General features: G+C 38.6%; 1 protein-coding gene and 1 long non-coding RNA gene across 19 annotated transcripts in view; one reads left to right on the forward strand and one right to left on the reverse strand.

Annotated features, from left to right (window-relative positions):
- The window catches only part of LOC133273098 (collagen alpha-1(XI) chain), a 472,710-nt gene that overhangs the window by 422,739 nt on the left and 33,300 nt on the right, over positions 1-16,671 (forward strand). For 12 of the 15 annotated variants that reach the window (XM_061461051.1, XM_061461060.1, XM_061461067.1 and 9 more), the window contains 8 exons: positions 3,287-3,394; positions 3,863-3,970; positions 5,006-5,059; positions 9,779-9,832; positions 10,565-10,672; positions 14,447-14,500; positions 15,364-15,417; positions 15,517-15,570. In XM_061461051.1, the coding sequence (XP_061317035.1) occupies positions 3,287-3,394; positions 3,863-3,970; positions 5,006-5,059; positions 9,779-9,832; positions 10,565-10,672; positions 14,447-14,500; positions 15,364-15,417; positions 15,517-15,570 (594 nt within the window). Of the gene's footprint in view, positions 1-1,469; positions 1,549-3,286; positions 3,395-3,862; positions 3,971-5,005; positions 5,060-9,778; positions 9,833-10,564; positions 10,673-13,846; positions 14,132-14,446; positions 14,501-15,363; positions 15,418-15,516; positions 15,571-16,671 lie in introns of those variants that run through there. The other 3 variants (XM_061461147.1, XM_061461156.1, XM_061461175.1) reach the window with 3 other exon arrangements.
- The window catches only part of LOC133273253 (uncharacterized), a 113,861-nt gene that overhangs the window by 5,008 nt on the left and 92,182 nt on the right, over positions 1-16,671 (reverse strand). For 3 of the 4 annotated variants that reach the window (XR_009744700.1, XR_009744703.1, XR_009744708.1), the window contains exon 2: positions 3,117-3,950. This is a non-coding gene — a long non-coding RNA (uncharacterized LOC133273253). Of the gene's footprint in view, positions 1-3,116; positions 3,951-16,671 lie in introns of those variants that run through there. The other variant, XR_009744706.1, reaches the window with a different exon arrangement.

Raw genomic sequence — 16,671 nt, forward strand, 5'->3', positions numbered from 1 at the left:
TACTATGTAGTATATACAATAGCTATAGTTACATATCTCCTCACAAAAAGTGAGAAAAAACATGGTTACTAATGAGTTTAGTCTGTATAAGAGAAATGCAAGAGAAAGCATGACACTTCCATTATGTTTTAATTAACAAATAGATTCAAGACTGTGGGTACCCCTGCAAGACCACAGCTTAACAAGGAGTTTAATAATATAACAGGATTGTTTCAGAGTGGGACAGAGAGGCAATAAAGGGTAATAAACATTGAAAAATAGAACAGACTTAAGAAGCTGCCTAAAATGCTTGTATGAGTTGTCACTGTAATTTAAAGTGTTTTGCTTTGATCAGAGGCCATTCTCACAAAGACATGAGAGGATCCTTGAAAACAGAAGGTATAGTTTCTGTTCATAACTCATGTTGATTTTCAGCATAACAAATAAAAATGATGCAAAGATAGAGATGAAAAGTTGAACTAGAAATTATGGCCCCTGTTAGTGTCTGCTGTCTGATACAAAAAAAATCTATGACTTATTTAGATTTTTTTCCTCTCTATTCTTGCATCCTACTGAGGAGGTGACCTAAATTTGTTTAGCTTACAAGACATGACAAGATCAGAGACCCTGGTAGCATATCTGCAGGGTACAGCATTTTTCCTGTTGAATTCACTGAAGTCTTAGAAACTAAACCAACAGAAATAGGACTAAAACTTAGGCATTCACCCTGACCTAAATAAATAAATAGACCAACACTTGGAAGGATAAAGGCATCTGTGATTCCTGCACAAATAATATTTGTTGAACACTCACACAAAATCAGATTTTACTGAGTTAATTTGCAAAAATATTTGCAGCAACCATTCATCGTTCTCTTCTGCCACTGTTACCTGAAGGGAAAAGCCCTTTCTTATGGTCAGTCCAAGAAGAGTTCATCATGATTAAAAGTAAAAACTTGGGCCCTCATAAATGAAAGCATCTTAAAATTCCAGTGTTACAAGAGCCAGCAAATTTGATCATTCTTAAACATGAAATAAAAACTTGTGTGTTCAGGGCCTCCAGCTACACCAGCTATTAGAAAAGATTCCAAGTATCACTCCACTTCCAGTGTGACAGCTGAAATGTGAAATTACCAGTTACTTTAAGGTGTTACAAACTGTCTTGTAGGTGTCAAGCTGAAAAGCTAGAGAAATATTACTGTACAGTAAACAAAACTTCAGCAGTGCTCTATTGATGCAAAAATGGTGAATTATTTGAAACACAGAACCCAAAGATGCTGCCAAAGTGTGAAAATACAGAAATACAGATGAGAGTACAGCTCTTTGCTTCTCAGTTTTCAGTGAGCCCACAAATTTCAAGGTTAATTCTGTTGCTGTTATTAATTTTTTTTTTTTTCCCATTAGACTTTCAAGCACAAGGCTAGCTCCCATGCAGAATATAATGGAACAGAATACCCCACTGTCTTTGTTCCCATGCTCTCCTATATGCAGGGCACAGGAAGGATGTACAGCATCTTGAATCCTCAGGAAGTATGAGGACTGGCAAAACTGGATTTCCTGTCAGAGTTGTTGGCCAGTGATGGTGTAAAAAAACACAAAGAAGCTCTGTCATTCTCCATACTCTGCCTGTACTCAGGAGAGCATCATGCTTCTGTCTCCCTGCACATGCTGACTCTTGTGGAGACATAGGAAGAAGCAGGTTAGATGGCAGTTAACCTCTGTCAAGGCACAGGAAGTTTTCGCCTCTGCTGTCAGGAATTCATTTCACACTTGGTCAGAATCTGCTTGTGTGATCAAGGAGGTATTAGGAATTCAAGTGTAAATGTTTTTTCCTCCTGGTTGTTTTCTTTCCATAATGTGCCTCCAAACAGGTGTCCATATCTTTGGTTGTGTGTTACAGAGGACTTTATTGGTAGATCACTATTTGGAAATTAACCCAGCTTGCTGAAATGATTTAAAATCAGCACTCCACATTGTGGCTTTTAACTAACTGATAAACAAATATGGGTAGGCCAAAATTTAACTTTTTGATTCTGAAATTCCTTTTATTTGAGTAGAAGTTCTAATCTGTACTGTTACCTCTTCCTTTCTGTCCTTTTAGGAAGATTTTTTAATACCAGAGCACCTTGTTTTCATTTCCTTTTTCCCCTTCAGCACTACATAACAGCATATGCCATCTGTACTCTTAGAAAGTGTAAGGAGAGGAAAAAACGAGTCCACCCTAGGTACCTCTTTTTTTTTTTAGAGCCGTGCAGATTTTTACATATCTACAGAGTATAGACAGGTATATAAATATACAGAGTCATTCTTTCCATTTCAGGTATACCCTATATACCTAAATTCTCTCCATATAGGCATACTGTATATACCTATATATATAGGCATATATGTAGAGAGAGATATTCTCTTGATTTTGTCTAGTTAGCTTAATCCAGAAGAAATCATAAAGGTACGGCTCAAATGATAAATGGTTATGGAGCTTGGTTCTGTGGCAGATTGACATATTTAAAGGAAAGGTTGGCTCTTTATGGAACAGCCATTAGCCCTACACTACTTCAAGTGAAAGAACTGAGAGGGAATGTAGAAACTAAATTTTTATTTATGGATGTTTTGGTAGTTCCAGGTAGAAAGGAATGAAGTGATGACAGTGGTATGACTCATTTAAAAGTGAGGCTTATTGAGGCTTTTCCTATCTGCTATTATTGTCCATAAAAATGTATTCTAAAATACACAGTTCAATTTTTTCCCATATATGACATCTCTATTTCCCCTTTGAATTTGCAATATTAGGTTTTTAACCTCTGTGCTAAGCTAAAGATCCCTGTACATTCAAGTGTCCTCTGTGTAACACATCAGATGAGTCATACTTCAGTAGATTTTTACACAGGTGACTTGACCGTCACAGCAGTGTTCAGCAGGAAACCTGACTAAAAATTTGGGTTGTGGTGAGGGTTAGTTCTGTATTTTAATATGGTGAATATTCTTTCATCAAAGTTGTATGGCAGTGTATTTTGGAAACAGAAGGGAAAACATTCTTGGAAACAGGCTGAAGCACACTTCTATTATGATGAATACAGGAAGGGGTGAAAAAAACCCAAGTAGCACTGAATAAAAACTATTGAGTATGAACTTCAGGTGAGTTCTTCCAGCTTTTTTATTTACTTGCACACATGCTGAATGCGTATCCTTCTACCAGATGGAATCTCAGTGAATAATAGATTGTCTTCTCTGTTGACCCAAGTCATGAAAACCACCAGCAGTTATCAGGCTTGTATCGAATTAGCTTGCACTGTCTTCTTTCTTTCCAGGGTTCACCAGGGGAACGTGGAGCAGCGGGCACTGCTGGGCCAATTGGTCTACCAGGTCGTCCTGGACCTCAGGGTCCTCCAGGCCCTGCAGGAGAGAAGGGTGCTCCTGTAAGTAATCACAGAGTCACATAAAACTATTACAGCACAGACATTTCATTTCAGGATGTTGCTCTTACCCACTCCAGTATTTGCCTGTTAAACATATCCTCAGAATACCTGATCTAGTCCTTTTACATTTACAATTAAGTAAATAGTAAAATGTTTATTGTCCTAACCTGTAACACCCAGGCAGGGTTAAGCCTGTTATTATCACAGCAGGGAATGGATATAAAAGTCTGTGAAATCATTCTTTCATTAAAACTTTGTACCCAGCCACTCTGTATTAGTGTAGACGTGTATTTGTCATTGGCTTCCGTTATTATTTAGTATCATTTTCTGATGCATTCTCTTCCTGTTACAGTTTCCTTTCTGTTTCTCTTTTCCTAATATTTTTTAGTGGTAGTACGACTTCCTGTACTGAAATCTCCATTACTCTCCTGTGATAATGGTGGATCACTTCTTTTTCTTGAAAACCAGGGTGAAAAAGGTCCTCAAGGTCCCGCTGGGCGTGATGGAGTACAGGGTCCCGTTGGACTTCCTGGTCCTGCCGGTCCTAGTGGTTCTCCTGGAGAAGATGGTGACAAGGTGAATCATTAGAATTTGTATTAGTGCATCTGTGAGATCTGTCAGTAAAGTTCTCTGTAGCTTTTCTCACCGTAAATACAACAACGAAACAACTCTTAACCCTGCCTCCCCCAGACTCCTTCTGCCTACTGCAAAAAAAATGAAAAACCCTTCTATAATCAGATGCCTGAGGAGCAGATGCCATGGGACACTGGGATTTGTGTTCAAGACTAACATTTATCCTGGCAAAGAAACAAGGATGAAAGTGTGGCAAAACAAATCAAGGCAGATGATGACAAAATTAATTCTTAATTATTTTAGAAACTTTATTTGCTGAATGAGTAAAATAAAATATGAGTAAAATAAAATAGTCTCAGTAGCATATAGTGATTTGGAATCACTGAATAGGTTGAGGGTATCAATATAATATGTTCACAGCAGAGATATTCTGCTGACTTCTGGCAGAATTTAGGATATAGCACCTTTCAGGATCATCTTGCATGTTTGTTCAGTCCTGCACTGTTCTGTTAGCATAAGGTAAAGGTAATGATTTTGAGGTTCATTTTTATGATGTATGTGTGTTATTTATCCCACAGAGAGTATTTTCTGTGATTTAATTATCTTTTAGTATTGTATAAAGAAAACATATTTTTCCTGGTGATTTGAATAATTTTGAAGTTTTGAAATACTGTACACTTCAGTGAGAAGTAGTTGTTCGGTCGCATACAGTTAGATGAGTCTGTAAATCAGGGTGCTTTCATTATAAGTTCATACTGAAGGTGACATCAATTTCCTTTATTTAGAGCTCAGTAGGACTATACTTCAAAGCCAGGTCTTGTTGCCCTTTGAATATAGCAATCAATACCTGGATTAATATGACATGCTATTGATCGATGACGAATTGCCCCCTTTAGACCTTCACACTTAAAGCAGCAGCATAAAACACAGAAGAATCATACCAAAGGGGACATTTAAAGATACTGTTACATTGACTTCAGCTAGGTGTGAAGGAGACCATTTTAAACAAGAAGTTTAATTTTTAACTTTCCATTACAGGGTGAAATTGGTGAACCAGGTCAGAAAGGTAGTAAAGGCGACAAGGGAGAAAACGTGAGTAGCGAAATCCTGCATCTGTTACGTTCTTCATAAATAGAAAGTATTCATGCATGAAGTATACAGGTAGTCTTGCTACATCACTAAATAGAAACAAAGACACACTTCAAAAACGTGTCTTCAAAATAAGGTGAATTTTTAATGAAACACTAGAGGTTTTTAGTCCTAGAGCCATGCCTGTATTTAGTATTTCTCGCATTCCTTGACCTTACAGAATCATTAAAATATAGCTAGGTAAAATACATTCCTTCCTATATAATTTTAATTCATCCATTCTGCATGCGAACTGGAAGAGACAAGGAATACACATACATTCTTTTACTGCGATTAAGTTAACTTCACTGACTGGATTGTGTGAACATGCCCAGCTTTAGCTTCTTAGGCATAATGATGAAGAATATGAAGACTCAGTAGAGGAACCTACTAATAGAGTTTTAAAATTTGTAAAGAATACCTAATTCGTAGAAAGCACACTTAACTGTTTGCAACATTTCACGACCTCAGATGAAATTCAAAATTACTTCGAAAGTTCAAGCACTGCCTCTATTAATTGAAGCCAGAAAGATACAAATCAGCTTTTTGTACTGTAAAATTTTAAGCGAGAAAGAATAAAACAAGGCACTTTTTTTCTATTTGATTTTTTTTCTTTCCCAAAAAGTCAGAAAAGGTTTGTTTTTACTTCTCTTCAATTTCAAGATAAACTGGCATTTTAGTTCAGTAATTTTCCATAAGAAATAATGCAGGAGTAATTGCAGAAAGATTATTTTTATTATTACTATATTTCATCAATATTCACATTTAGCAAAGCTCAGAGTTCAATATTGGGGTATTCATATCTAAGCATATTTATTGTCTTGAAAACACTGTGTGGTTATTATCATTAATGACTTAGTATCATAAAAGTAGATTGCTTCTAAAAACAAAATTTATGGCTTACACATAATCAGATGATGTTCTATAGGAGGATACATAAAAATTCAAGCTAATTGCAGGTTTAAGATAATTTCATAGAAAAAAAATGTTAATAGAATATGCAAAAAAAAGACAAGCTTTTTTATTTTTAAAGATAAGCTTTTTCATTCCAGTTGTTTATATGAGAGACTTTTACAGTTGCCAGTGCAGAATCCACGTACTTTTCACAACCTTATTTCATTAGATCAGATCACAAGTGCTATAATAAATTATTTGTTATGCCCTATTAACACAAATAATGTAATATTATATATATGGATGAGAGAACACTTCTGTTATAAACCCCAGTTTTCCAAGGAACATACGTATGACCAAGTCTGAAACAACTTCCAGTCCAGACTAAAATTGCTCCAGCACCTGGGCCAGGTCACCCAGCACACCCAAGCACACCTAAAGGCTGGGGGAGACTGGATGGAGCAGCCCTGAGGAGAAGGACTTGGGGGTGCTGTGTGAGGAGAAGCTGCCCACGACCCAGCTTCACTGTGCACTTGAGACCAGAACCCCCACATGTGCTGGGCTGCACCCCCAGAGCGTGAGCAGGAGCTCAGGGAGGGGAGCCTGCCCCTCTGCTGCACTCTGGGGAGACTCCACGTGGAGAAATGCATTCAGCTCTGGGGCCTGCAACACCAGAGGGATATGGAGCTTCTGGAGTGAGTCCAGGGGAGGCCACAGAGCTGCTGCGAGGGCTGGAGCAGCTCTGCTCTGGAGCCAGGCTGAGAGAGCTGGGCTGGTTCAGCCTGGAGAAGACTCCTTAAGGGAAGTCCTTAGAGCAGCTCCAGTGCCTAAAGGGGGCCTATATCTGGATAGGGAATTTTGACAAGGGCACGTAAGGATACGGTAAGAGGGAATGACTTTAAGCTTTTGAAGGATAGATCTAGATTAGACATTGGGCAGAAGCTCTTCCATGTGAGGGTGCTGAGGCGCTGGCACAGTGTGCCCAGAAAGGCTGTGGCTACCCCATCCCTGGCAGTGTTCAAGGCCATGTTGGACACAGGGGCTTGGAGCAACCTGCTCTAGTGGAAGGTGTCCCTACCCATGGCAGGGGATTGGAGCTGATGAGCTTTAAGGCCTCTTCCAGCCTAAACCATTCTGTGATTCTATGATATTCTGATCTTGAATGCTTTGGTTAACTTGGTAAAATTAATTTATCAAATTAAGACATTTTAGAAGTTAGTTTTAAAGCTGTGGACTTTTTCCCAGTTAGCTGAAAATCAGTCTTAATCTATTTGCTCTTATAGTTGTAAACCAGCTGTGGGATGCATAAAGATACATTCAGCTCCTCCCTGTCCATCTAAAGAGGTTCATTAACAGTAGAGGCCCTATGTACATGATAACTTCTGGTGTTTAAAGGAAAGGGCAGAAGAAGCATATGAAGCAGGTCGTGGTCCAGTTTCACTTCGGGCTTTTCATGTGATCAAATGCATATCCTTTTATTTTTCCCTCTGACATGCCTCTTCGTTTGAGATGCTTCTGCATTAGAGAAATGGAGAAGAAACACATGCTGCACTTTCCTCTTTCAGACTATTTTAGCAGACCAGCTAGTTATACTGAGCGTTAGACTGTGACTACAATTCCCATCATGAGTACTAATTCATTTGGGCATGTTCCAGCAGATCTGCTGTCATGGCTTAAGCCCAGCCAGTAACTCAGAACCATGCAGCTGCTCACTCCCTCCCTCCCCTCTTTCCCCTTCTGCTCTTGGTGGCATGGGGAGGAGAATCAAAAAAATGTAAACGTCACAGGCTGAGATAAGTCCAATAACTAAATAATTTCTAGTAACAGTCCAATAACTAAAGTGTAATACAAAACCGGTACTACTACTACTAGTAAGGGAAATAACAAAGGGAGAGATTACAAAACTAAAAGGGGAAAGGAAAAAAAAAAACAATAAACACAAGTGATGCCTAATACAACTGCTCACCACGCGCCAGCTGATACCCAGCCCAACTCGAGCAACGATCTGGGCCTTCTGGGTAACTCCCCCCAGTTTCTATACTGGACATGACGTGCTGTGGTATGCAATACCTCTTTGGCTAGTTTGGTCAGGTGTCCTGTGTCTGCTTCCTTCCGGCTTCCCATGCCCCTCCTCATGGCAGAGCATGAGACTGAAAAGGCCTTGGCTGGGGTAAGTGCTACTGAGCAACAACTAAAACATCAGTGGGTTGTCAGCGTTGTTTTCAGACTAAAGCTGAAACACAGCACTGCACCAGCTACTAAGAAGGAGAAAAATAACGGTTACAGTTGAACTTGGGTGATCTGCTTTACAGGTAAAGTGTCTGCAGCAAAATCCTTTCGAGAGGATATCCTGTATTTTGAGTCTCAAGGTCTGAGGCATTTGGAAATATAATGTTTTTCTTAAAATACAGGATTCAGTGTTCAGGCCTGCTTAGTTGAAGTGAATGTTACCTCATTTCAAGTCAAGTGTATTGAACCTTGTTTGTCCTCAATTAGAGTAATTTAACCCTGGCAATTCCAGAATGTGTTTATTTCAAATCTCCTTTCCTTTAAACATGCTGATAGATATTGGGGTAGGGAGAAAGGCCTCTGGAAGATTCTGAAGAAAAAGGACAGCACAATTTTATTGTTGATATACATTCTATCCTGAGTTTTAAAACCTCCACAGTCACAGGAGCCTTCATTAGCTAAATAGTCTCTCCTGATGATTCTGATCATTCCCCCTCCATTTGCCTTCCACAGTAATGGACAAAAAGAGTCTAGCCATGTCTCCAAATAACTTCTTATTAATCAATTGCAAAGTACCTTTCAGTGATACTTTATATCAAAATGAGTATTTAAATGTGATTAAAAATGTGTAGATCTCTTTCTGGGTCCTGAAAAATAAAGGAGCAGGTAGAAGCATTCTGCAGAGTGTAGGAATATTCTGTTCTGATTTTGCTAATTCCCATTCTCATGGTAACAATCTCCCTTCCAGTCAATAGGAGCATTCCTAGGACTCCTTTCATTTAATTTCACCATAGAGGATAAAAAGCCTTTGCTTCCTCTATTGCTGTCATATATGCGACAAGAAAAATATAAAAGTGAAGGAATACATAGCCTGACACTTCACTCTCCCTTGAAAATAATAGATACTTTTTAGATACTCTAAAACCTACATAGAATGAAAAGAAAGAAATAAGACTATAAGACTTAAGAAGTTCCTTTTCCTAATCTCCCTATAAAGGGTAGAATAATCCAATTTTAGCCCTAGCAAGTTTTTAAAATCCAAGGATCATTCTGCACTAAATTCCCAGCCAAGAAACTGCAGACAATTTTCTTGCCATCTGAAACAGCAGACTAGAATTCAGCCCTTGCCAGCTGTAAGGTTTTTTGCTTCCTTAGCTTCACTTTTTATCAGTCCAAATAAGCATTCAATTTCAATATAGATTGTTCTACACAAATTAATTGAAAAGTCTGTTATTTTTAATTGTGAAAAAAAAATCATTTTCATTTTATTCATGTTTGCATGGGAATCTGTTGTAAATATTCTGAAACATTACAAATGTGCTTTCCATAAATGCCGGTATTAAGTCTGTTATAGATGTGCAAATCTGAGTTTTTGAGAGATAAACAAATAGTGATTGTACTGAATGGAAGAGACTTGTAAATAATGCTACATTCTCTATGAATAAATGTAGAGATGCTTTTAATAGACCTTGATCATGAAAATAGGGTTGTCTCTGTATTTGCTTTTAATCTCATTTCAAATGCCATAATCACTAGCTTTTGGATGTTTGTTTGTTGCAGGGTCCTCCAGGTCCACCAGGTCTCCAGGGTCCTGTTGGTGCCCCTGGTATAGCTGTAAGTAGCTTAGAGCAAACACCAGTCTTGCATTAACTCATCTTTGAAGTTCTTTTAACTGCATCCTCCTTACCCCGGCATTTATTAAATCACTATTAACAGTTCTGTCGTTGTCCACTTACATGCAGTTGTCTATTGTAAGTAAGCCTGCATAGGTGTTATTCTATTGCTCTATTCTTCGTAGCTGTTATTCTGTTACTGCAGCGTAGTAATTTGATGGAATTATTAAAAATGAAGTAGTGTAAATAGTGAATGGGACTGTCCTTTCAGTGAACTTGGTTGATGGTTTGTATAACAGCCAGTGGTAAAATCACCTTGGTACCAGATGCATTTAAAACTAAAATCCACCTGATACCAGGTGCATTGCTTTTTATCATTATTTAGAAGGTTTTGAATTCTTGAAGGTACCATGAAGATTGGTAGAACTATATCCTACTCACTAATATGTAGGTATTCAGATGCTACAAAATTTATGCAGATGTGAAAGAGAAGAGGTATTCAGGAAAAATCTTTGTGAGACATGCAGTATTATTTGACCTACATTAAACCAGGACATATTTTGCTGGTATTTTATTTGTATAACAGACTTCATTCAGTCAAGGTGGTGTAGATGCATTTGTAAAGATATCAGCATGATTCTGAACCTGCTTGCTGTTGTTTTCCACTGATTTCCATGGAGCTTTTTCTGTTACTAAATCTACAATTTTTTTGCTTTTCACTGTTTCCTAATAGGGAGGTGATGGAGAGCCAGGCCCAAGAGGTCAGCAAGGGATGTTTGGGCAAAAAGGTGATGAAGGTCCTCGAGGATTCCCTGGCCCTCCAGGCCCTATTGGTTTACAGGTAAATTCCTTTATTATTTACCCTCCACCTGTTAGCACCCTGATTCTTTCAGAAACTGAGTATTGTCTTCTATTAAATAAATGATAGCATCAGTTAATAAGAACTGAAATATCCCATATTCATACAGTTCATGCATAAATAGCAAATTAAATGCTGAAGGAGATAGATTGGTAGAATGTTCTGAACTCCTGGCTACCATAGGCTTTAGAATTTCATTCAATTATTCATTCATTTTAGAGTCTGACAGTTTCTGCTTCACTAAGAGCACTTCCTTTTACTGGAGATACACATGTTAAAGAAAAGGTTGGATGTCCTAGTCATTTACTGTGTTTTCACAGTAGGTATTGGCAGCATAGTGTTTTCTCAGTGATACCATCACAGACACTTATGTTCAGAAAGATTAGCAGAGCTCCATGATGCTTACACGCTACTGCCGTCACTGGCAGGTTCCTATAGTTTCATGTTTCTTCCTGTTCAAATTGTTATATTGAGTCAAAAACCACAAAGCAAGCATACAGTAAAATGTAGGCTTCTCAGTGGTGCATCCAGAGAATTACAGTTGAAAAATTTTGCTTTTTCAAAAAAATTGTACTTGCTTAATTATAACAAAACAAAGAACAAGACATTTAGGGCCTTCGATTAACTTCCATGTAATTAACATTAGAGCACAGAACACTTTGAAGCTATTTCTAATCCATGCATTAAGCTGTAATATGAATCATAAAAAATGGAAACCTGAACCTGTACCTATCATTTTTTAAATTCTATTATGTAATGCAGCTCACAAAACTTACAATGAAGTACATAAAATGTTGCAAACCTTCATATCTTCATGGAAAATCACAGACTAATTATTAGTGTTGGAAGGGACCTCTGTAGAATACTCAGTTCAATCCCCTGCCAAGGCAGAGCCACCCAGAGCAGGGCGTACAGGAACATTCCCAGGCTGGTTTGAATGTCTCCAGAGAGGGAGAGCAGACAACACCCCTGGGCAGCCTGTGCCGGTGCTGTGACACCCTCAGCACAAAGAAGTTCTTCCTCATGTCGAGGTGAAACTTGTTGTGTGTTAGTTTATGGCCATTGCTCCTTGTCCTGTCACTAGGCACCACTCGAGAGAGTCTGGCACCATCTTCCTGGCACCTGCCTTTGAGCTATTGATCTGCATTGATGAGGTCCCCTCTCAGGCTGCTCTAAATAGTTCATTACTGCACCAGCATGTCTTACACAGACTCATATTGCTTTTGAAAAGGAAAATGTCTTTATTTTCAGAAATCTTATCTCCAAAAAGTTATTCCTAAATTTTATTATGAACTGTGAAGTTTTTTACTATTTTAAAGAGAGTGAAATAAAATTATTCTTGTTGTTTTTCTCAGCTCTACAATACTATTTCAATTAATGTTTTTCAGTAAAGTCCACCTTCATATTTTAAGTTTAATGAGCACTAAGCTACATAAATGTAATAAACAATTGGTTTGAGACTTCCACAAATTGAATATGTTAAATGAGGAATTTTATTTCTCTGATTAAGATTTTAATTTGAATATGTTGGTTCCTGGACTGAGAGCCCTTATTTGCTAATGGTATTGAAGTACCTTTGAGAAATCAAAGAGTTTCTTTGAGAAATCAGGAGTTTCTTCTATTCAGTAGTCCAGTTCTCATGGTAATTATGAACTGTTGGGGAGTAACAACTTTCTCTGTCTTATAGATAATATTGTACAGTAACTGTATCACAGCTCAGTTAAATTCGATTGATATTAGCTACATTGGATATTAAGTAAAAAGTATTTTTGTTCATAAAATTGAACATCGGTAATTTTGAATATTGATTACCTTAATTTTGAATTTCCTTGCTATTTAATTTTGTTAGTATTTCTAAAAATAGGGAAATTTCTAACAAAAGGAGTTGAAAGTAAAGAATAGCAGAAAAACCCTATGGGCCTAGGTTATTTTATAGTCAATTTATGTCAATTTTTACTTCAATTTTGAGTATAAAACACCTCAATTGCTTCTTGCCAAAAGGAATTGAAAATACTATGTCCAATAATGCATGAAATATGTATTCAATGAAATTAGTGGGATTTTTTTCAAGGTTGAAATAGGAGTTCACCAAATAGTTTTGGAAAGTCTTTTTGACAGAAATTTCAAGTAAATATTTAATTGCCTTCAAAGGTTTATAAATACCTCCTCTGCAAACAGTTGAATGAGCTGTTTAGGATTAGCATGAGCATGAATCATAATGGACAAAGCATTCAACTTTTTAAGAAAGACATTTATCTTTCTGTGTGCATGGGGTAGAATTGAGTGGACTGTTTGCAGCTGGAAGATCTAGTTTGTTTGAGGTGGGATTTTTTTCTCTGAATATCAGCTCTCTGAAGACTAGTCATGTTGTCCAGGTCTAGGCTTCTAATCACACTTTAGAACAATTAGCTGCAAATTTGTTATTTAAAACGCCTCACAGTGAAGGAAGAGGTTTAAGTCAATTCAAATTTCACTTGCTGAATTATTACAATATTACCAAAAGTAAACATGAAATAAGTTAGAAAGTAGTAAAACTTAGAACCAGATCTTAATGAAATGTAAGTCAGTGTAATGCTGTTGACTCAGATTCAAGGGATCTGCTTTTTATAGAAGCCAAGCTTTCATCCTACTTTTAGGAATTCCCAGCTTAGTGGTGATAGTGCTTCTGGCTGTGGTAATATTATACTAGATTTCAGATCAGGGAGACCTTATTGCAGCATTTCAGTTCTTAAAACGGGCCTATCAGAAAGATAGGGAGAGACTTTTCAGCAGGGCCTGTGGCAACAGGATGAGGGGTGATGGGTTTGAACTAAAAGAGGGCGATTCAGGCTGGACATGAGATAAAAACGCTTTACAATGAGGGTGATAAAACACTGGCACAGGTTGTCCAGAGAGGTGGTTGATACACCATGCCTGGAGACATTCAAGGTCATGCTGCATGTGGTTCTGGGCAGCCTGCTCTAGGTGAAGATGTCCCTGCTCATTGCAGGGGGGTTGGACTAGATGAGCTTTGAAGGTCCCTTCCAGCCCCAAACTATTCTGTAATTCTATGATAAGCATCAGCTACAGTTCCTTTTCTTGGTGTTTGTTAGTAGTCAAACTTGGACAGTTTGCTTCTAAGAATATGTTTGTATAACCCAATGCAATGCCTCTCAGCAGGATTTATTACCTCCACTGGACAGCTTATTAAAGCAGTTGCAGACACCTTACTAAAGCAGTATTCAGGTAGCTTAGACATCCTTGCATACCACTTCATTGTGCTGCACTGATCATGTTTTCTTTATATATATATGCATCATATCATAAATCAAATCAAATTATCCAGCTGCCCATCTGGGGTCTGGATAATGATGGCAGTGTTTTTAAAGTCAGTCACCCACCCCAGCATTTCTGTGTCAGTTTTTTATTTGGTTTTGTTGTTGATTTGCCTTTTTTTTCCCAAAAAAAAAAACCTTTCTTTTTTCCTTTCCTTTCCTTTCCTTTCCTTTCCTTTCCTTTCCTTTCCTTTCCTTTCCTTTCCTTTCCTTTCCTTTCCTTTCCTTTCCTTTCCTTTCCTTTCCTTTCCTTTCCTTTCCTTTCCTTCCTTCCCTTTCCCCTTCCCTTTTCCTTTTCCTTTTCTTTTTCCTGTTCCTCTCCCCTCCCCTCCCCTCGCCTCCTCTTCTCTCCAATTTTCACTTGTAGATCTGATTTATATTGTTTCATATTGATTTATAACTCATCATTCCAGGTACCCTTCTAATAGTTTTCTCTTTTTAGGGTCTGCCTGGCCCACCTGGTGAAAAGGGTGAAAATGGAGATGTGGGCCCAATGGTAAGACTTATTCTCTGTTGCTCACTCTGGAGGACATAAATACCATCCATGTATTCCTGTCTTCTCTCTGTAGCTCACAATTTGAAAAGCTGCTCCTGAATTTGGTGCATGTGTATGAAAAATTTTGTGTAACAGAAACTCACTCTGTCATTTACTTTGTTTTCCCACATCTATCTCCTCATCTTTTATATCAAGATTTAAGTAACTTAAGAAAATAAAAGACTAGGTAGCAAAGCAGATGCTGTGTGTGTCTGAGACAGAACAATGGCAAGCAGGTTCAGGAAAGAACAACTAAAAGGAGAGACCACTGCACCAGAGTGTTTGGAGATGCTTTTCAGGACAGGGTACCCTAGCTGCAGGGGATTGGAGGCCAGAAGATGGTAAAGAGTCTTTGGCCATGTTCACTCTGTTTCTCTGGATTATCTTGAGTTTATACTGTTGACAGAATTCCTGACTGAAATGCAAGCTACCTATTATACATTTTCCTCCAAAACCCTATGCCGAGCCTGAATGCTTTATTATTGCCCGTCTGTAGGCACCATAGCTGTTACCAGCAATATAAAATGCTCCAGAGTCACTGCACAGTGCAGTGGGTATGCAGGTAACCTGCAGAGAAAATACAGTGCAGAACACCAATCCTCAGGTGTCCTAAGCACCTGATCTTTTCCAGCTCAGGTACTATACACACATAGCCTGGATCCCCTGTCACATTGTGAGCTCATGTAATGGGCAGCAGTCTAGCTTTGCCATTTCTGTAGCAGTACAAAGATTAAAATCCCTATAGGGATCAAGCATATTATTTTTCATTGGTCAAATAAGCCCCATTATGAATGTAACTGTATAAAATTTTCTCATTTATACAGGGTCCACCTGGCCCTCCAGGTCCAAGAGGTCCCCAGGGTCCTAATGGAGCTGATGTAAGAATTAACATATGTTTTGTTCTCTCAGTAATTCAGTAATAAGCACTATGCTGTGGATAACTATATTTGGGATAACTAATATCTTTTATTATTTAGGGTCCTCAAGGACCACCTGGCTCAATTGGTTCTGTTGGAGGTGTTGGTGAAAAGGTGAGTATCAATAATAACCTCCCAGAAAGAGAAATCATTGGAATAGAATATGAATACACATTTGGATTCTTCTTTAGAGCTATATAGTTATATTACAGTTCCTAAATATCCTTCATTGACCTATTGACTGTTAAGCATTGTTAATAGTTATCTAGCTATATTCCTAATGGCTGACTTGCCACTGCTGGTCTTTTTATTTCACATTCTACATCACAAAAATATTTTATAATCAGAGGAAAGAGCTTTGGAGCAGAAAAGGTAGCTTTCGGGGGAAGGATTAAAGTAAGGTTATGGTGATTTCCATAACTACATAATTTGATGTCTACGGTAACATTATTGACTTCAAGTATTTTTCATGTTATACTTGTGTATCTTAGAATATCATATACTCCTTGAACTTTATAAACTGTTACAGAACATATCAGTGGTAAACTTACCTATGAAGTGAAGCAGACCTGAAGCCTCAGTATGTATCTGTTCCTCACACTAAGCTGGGAGGAGTGGCTGACACGCCAGAAGGCTGTGCTGCCATCCAGCGAGACCTGGACAGGCTGGAGAGTTGGGCAGGGAGTAACTTGATGAAATATAACAAGGGAAAGTGTAGAGTCCTGCATCTGGGCAGGAACAACCCCAGGATCCAGTATAGGTTGGGGAACGACCTGTTAGAGAGCAGTGTAGGGGAGAGGGACCTGGGGGTCCTAGTGGACGACAGGATGACCATGAGCCAACACTGTGCCCTTGTGGCTAAGAAGGCCAATGGCATCCTGGGGTGTATTAGAAGGGCGGTGGTTAGTAGGTCGAGAGAGGTCCTCCTTCCCCTCTACTCTGCCCTGGTGAGACCGCATCTGGAGTATTGTGTCCAGTTCTGGGCCCCTCAGTTCAAGAAGGACAGGGAGCTGCTGGAGAGAGTCCAGCGCAGGGCAACGAAGATGATTAGGGGAGTGGAACATCTCCCTTATGAGGAAAGACTGAGGGAGCTGGGTCTCTATAGTTTAGAGAAGAGGAGACTGAGGGGTGACCTTATAAGTGTCTATAAATATATAAAGGGGGAGTGTCACGAGGATGGAGCCAGGCTCTACTCAGTGGCAAACAATGATAGGA

The sequence above is a fragment of the Pezoporus flaviventris genome, unplaced genomic scaffold (assembly GCF_033815535.1).
Source record: "Pezoporus flaviventris isolate CSIRO_AGI_PZ_B2104156 unplaced genomic scaffold, CSIRO_AGI_Pfla_v1 ptg000001l, whole genome shotgun sequence".
NCBI classification, from domain to species: Eukaryota; Metazoa; Chordata; class Aves; order Psittaciformes; family Psittacidae; genus Pezoporus; species Pezoporus flaviventris.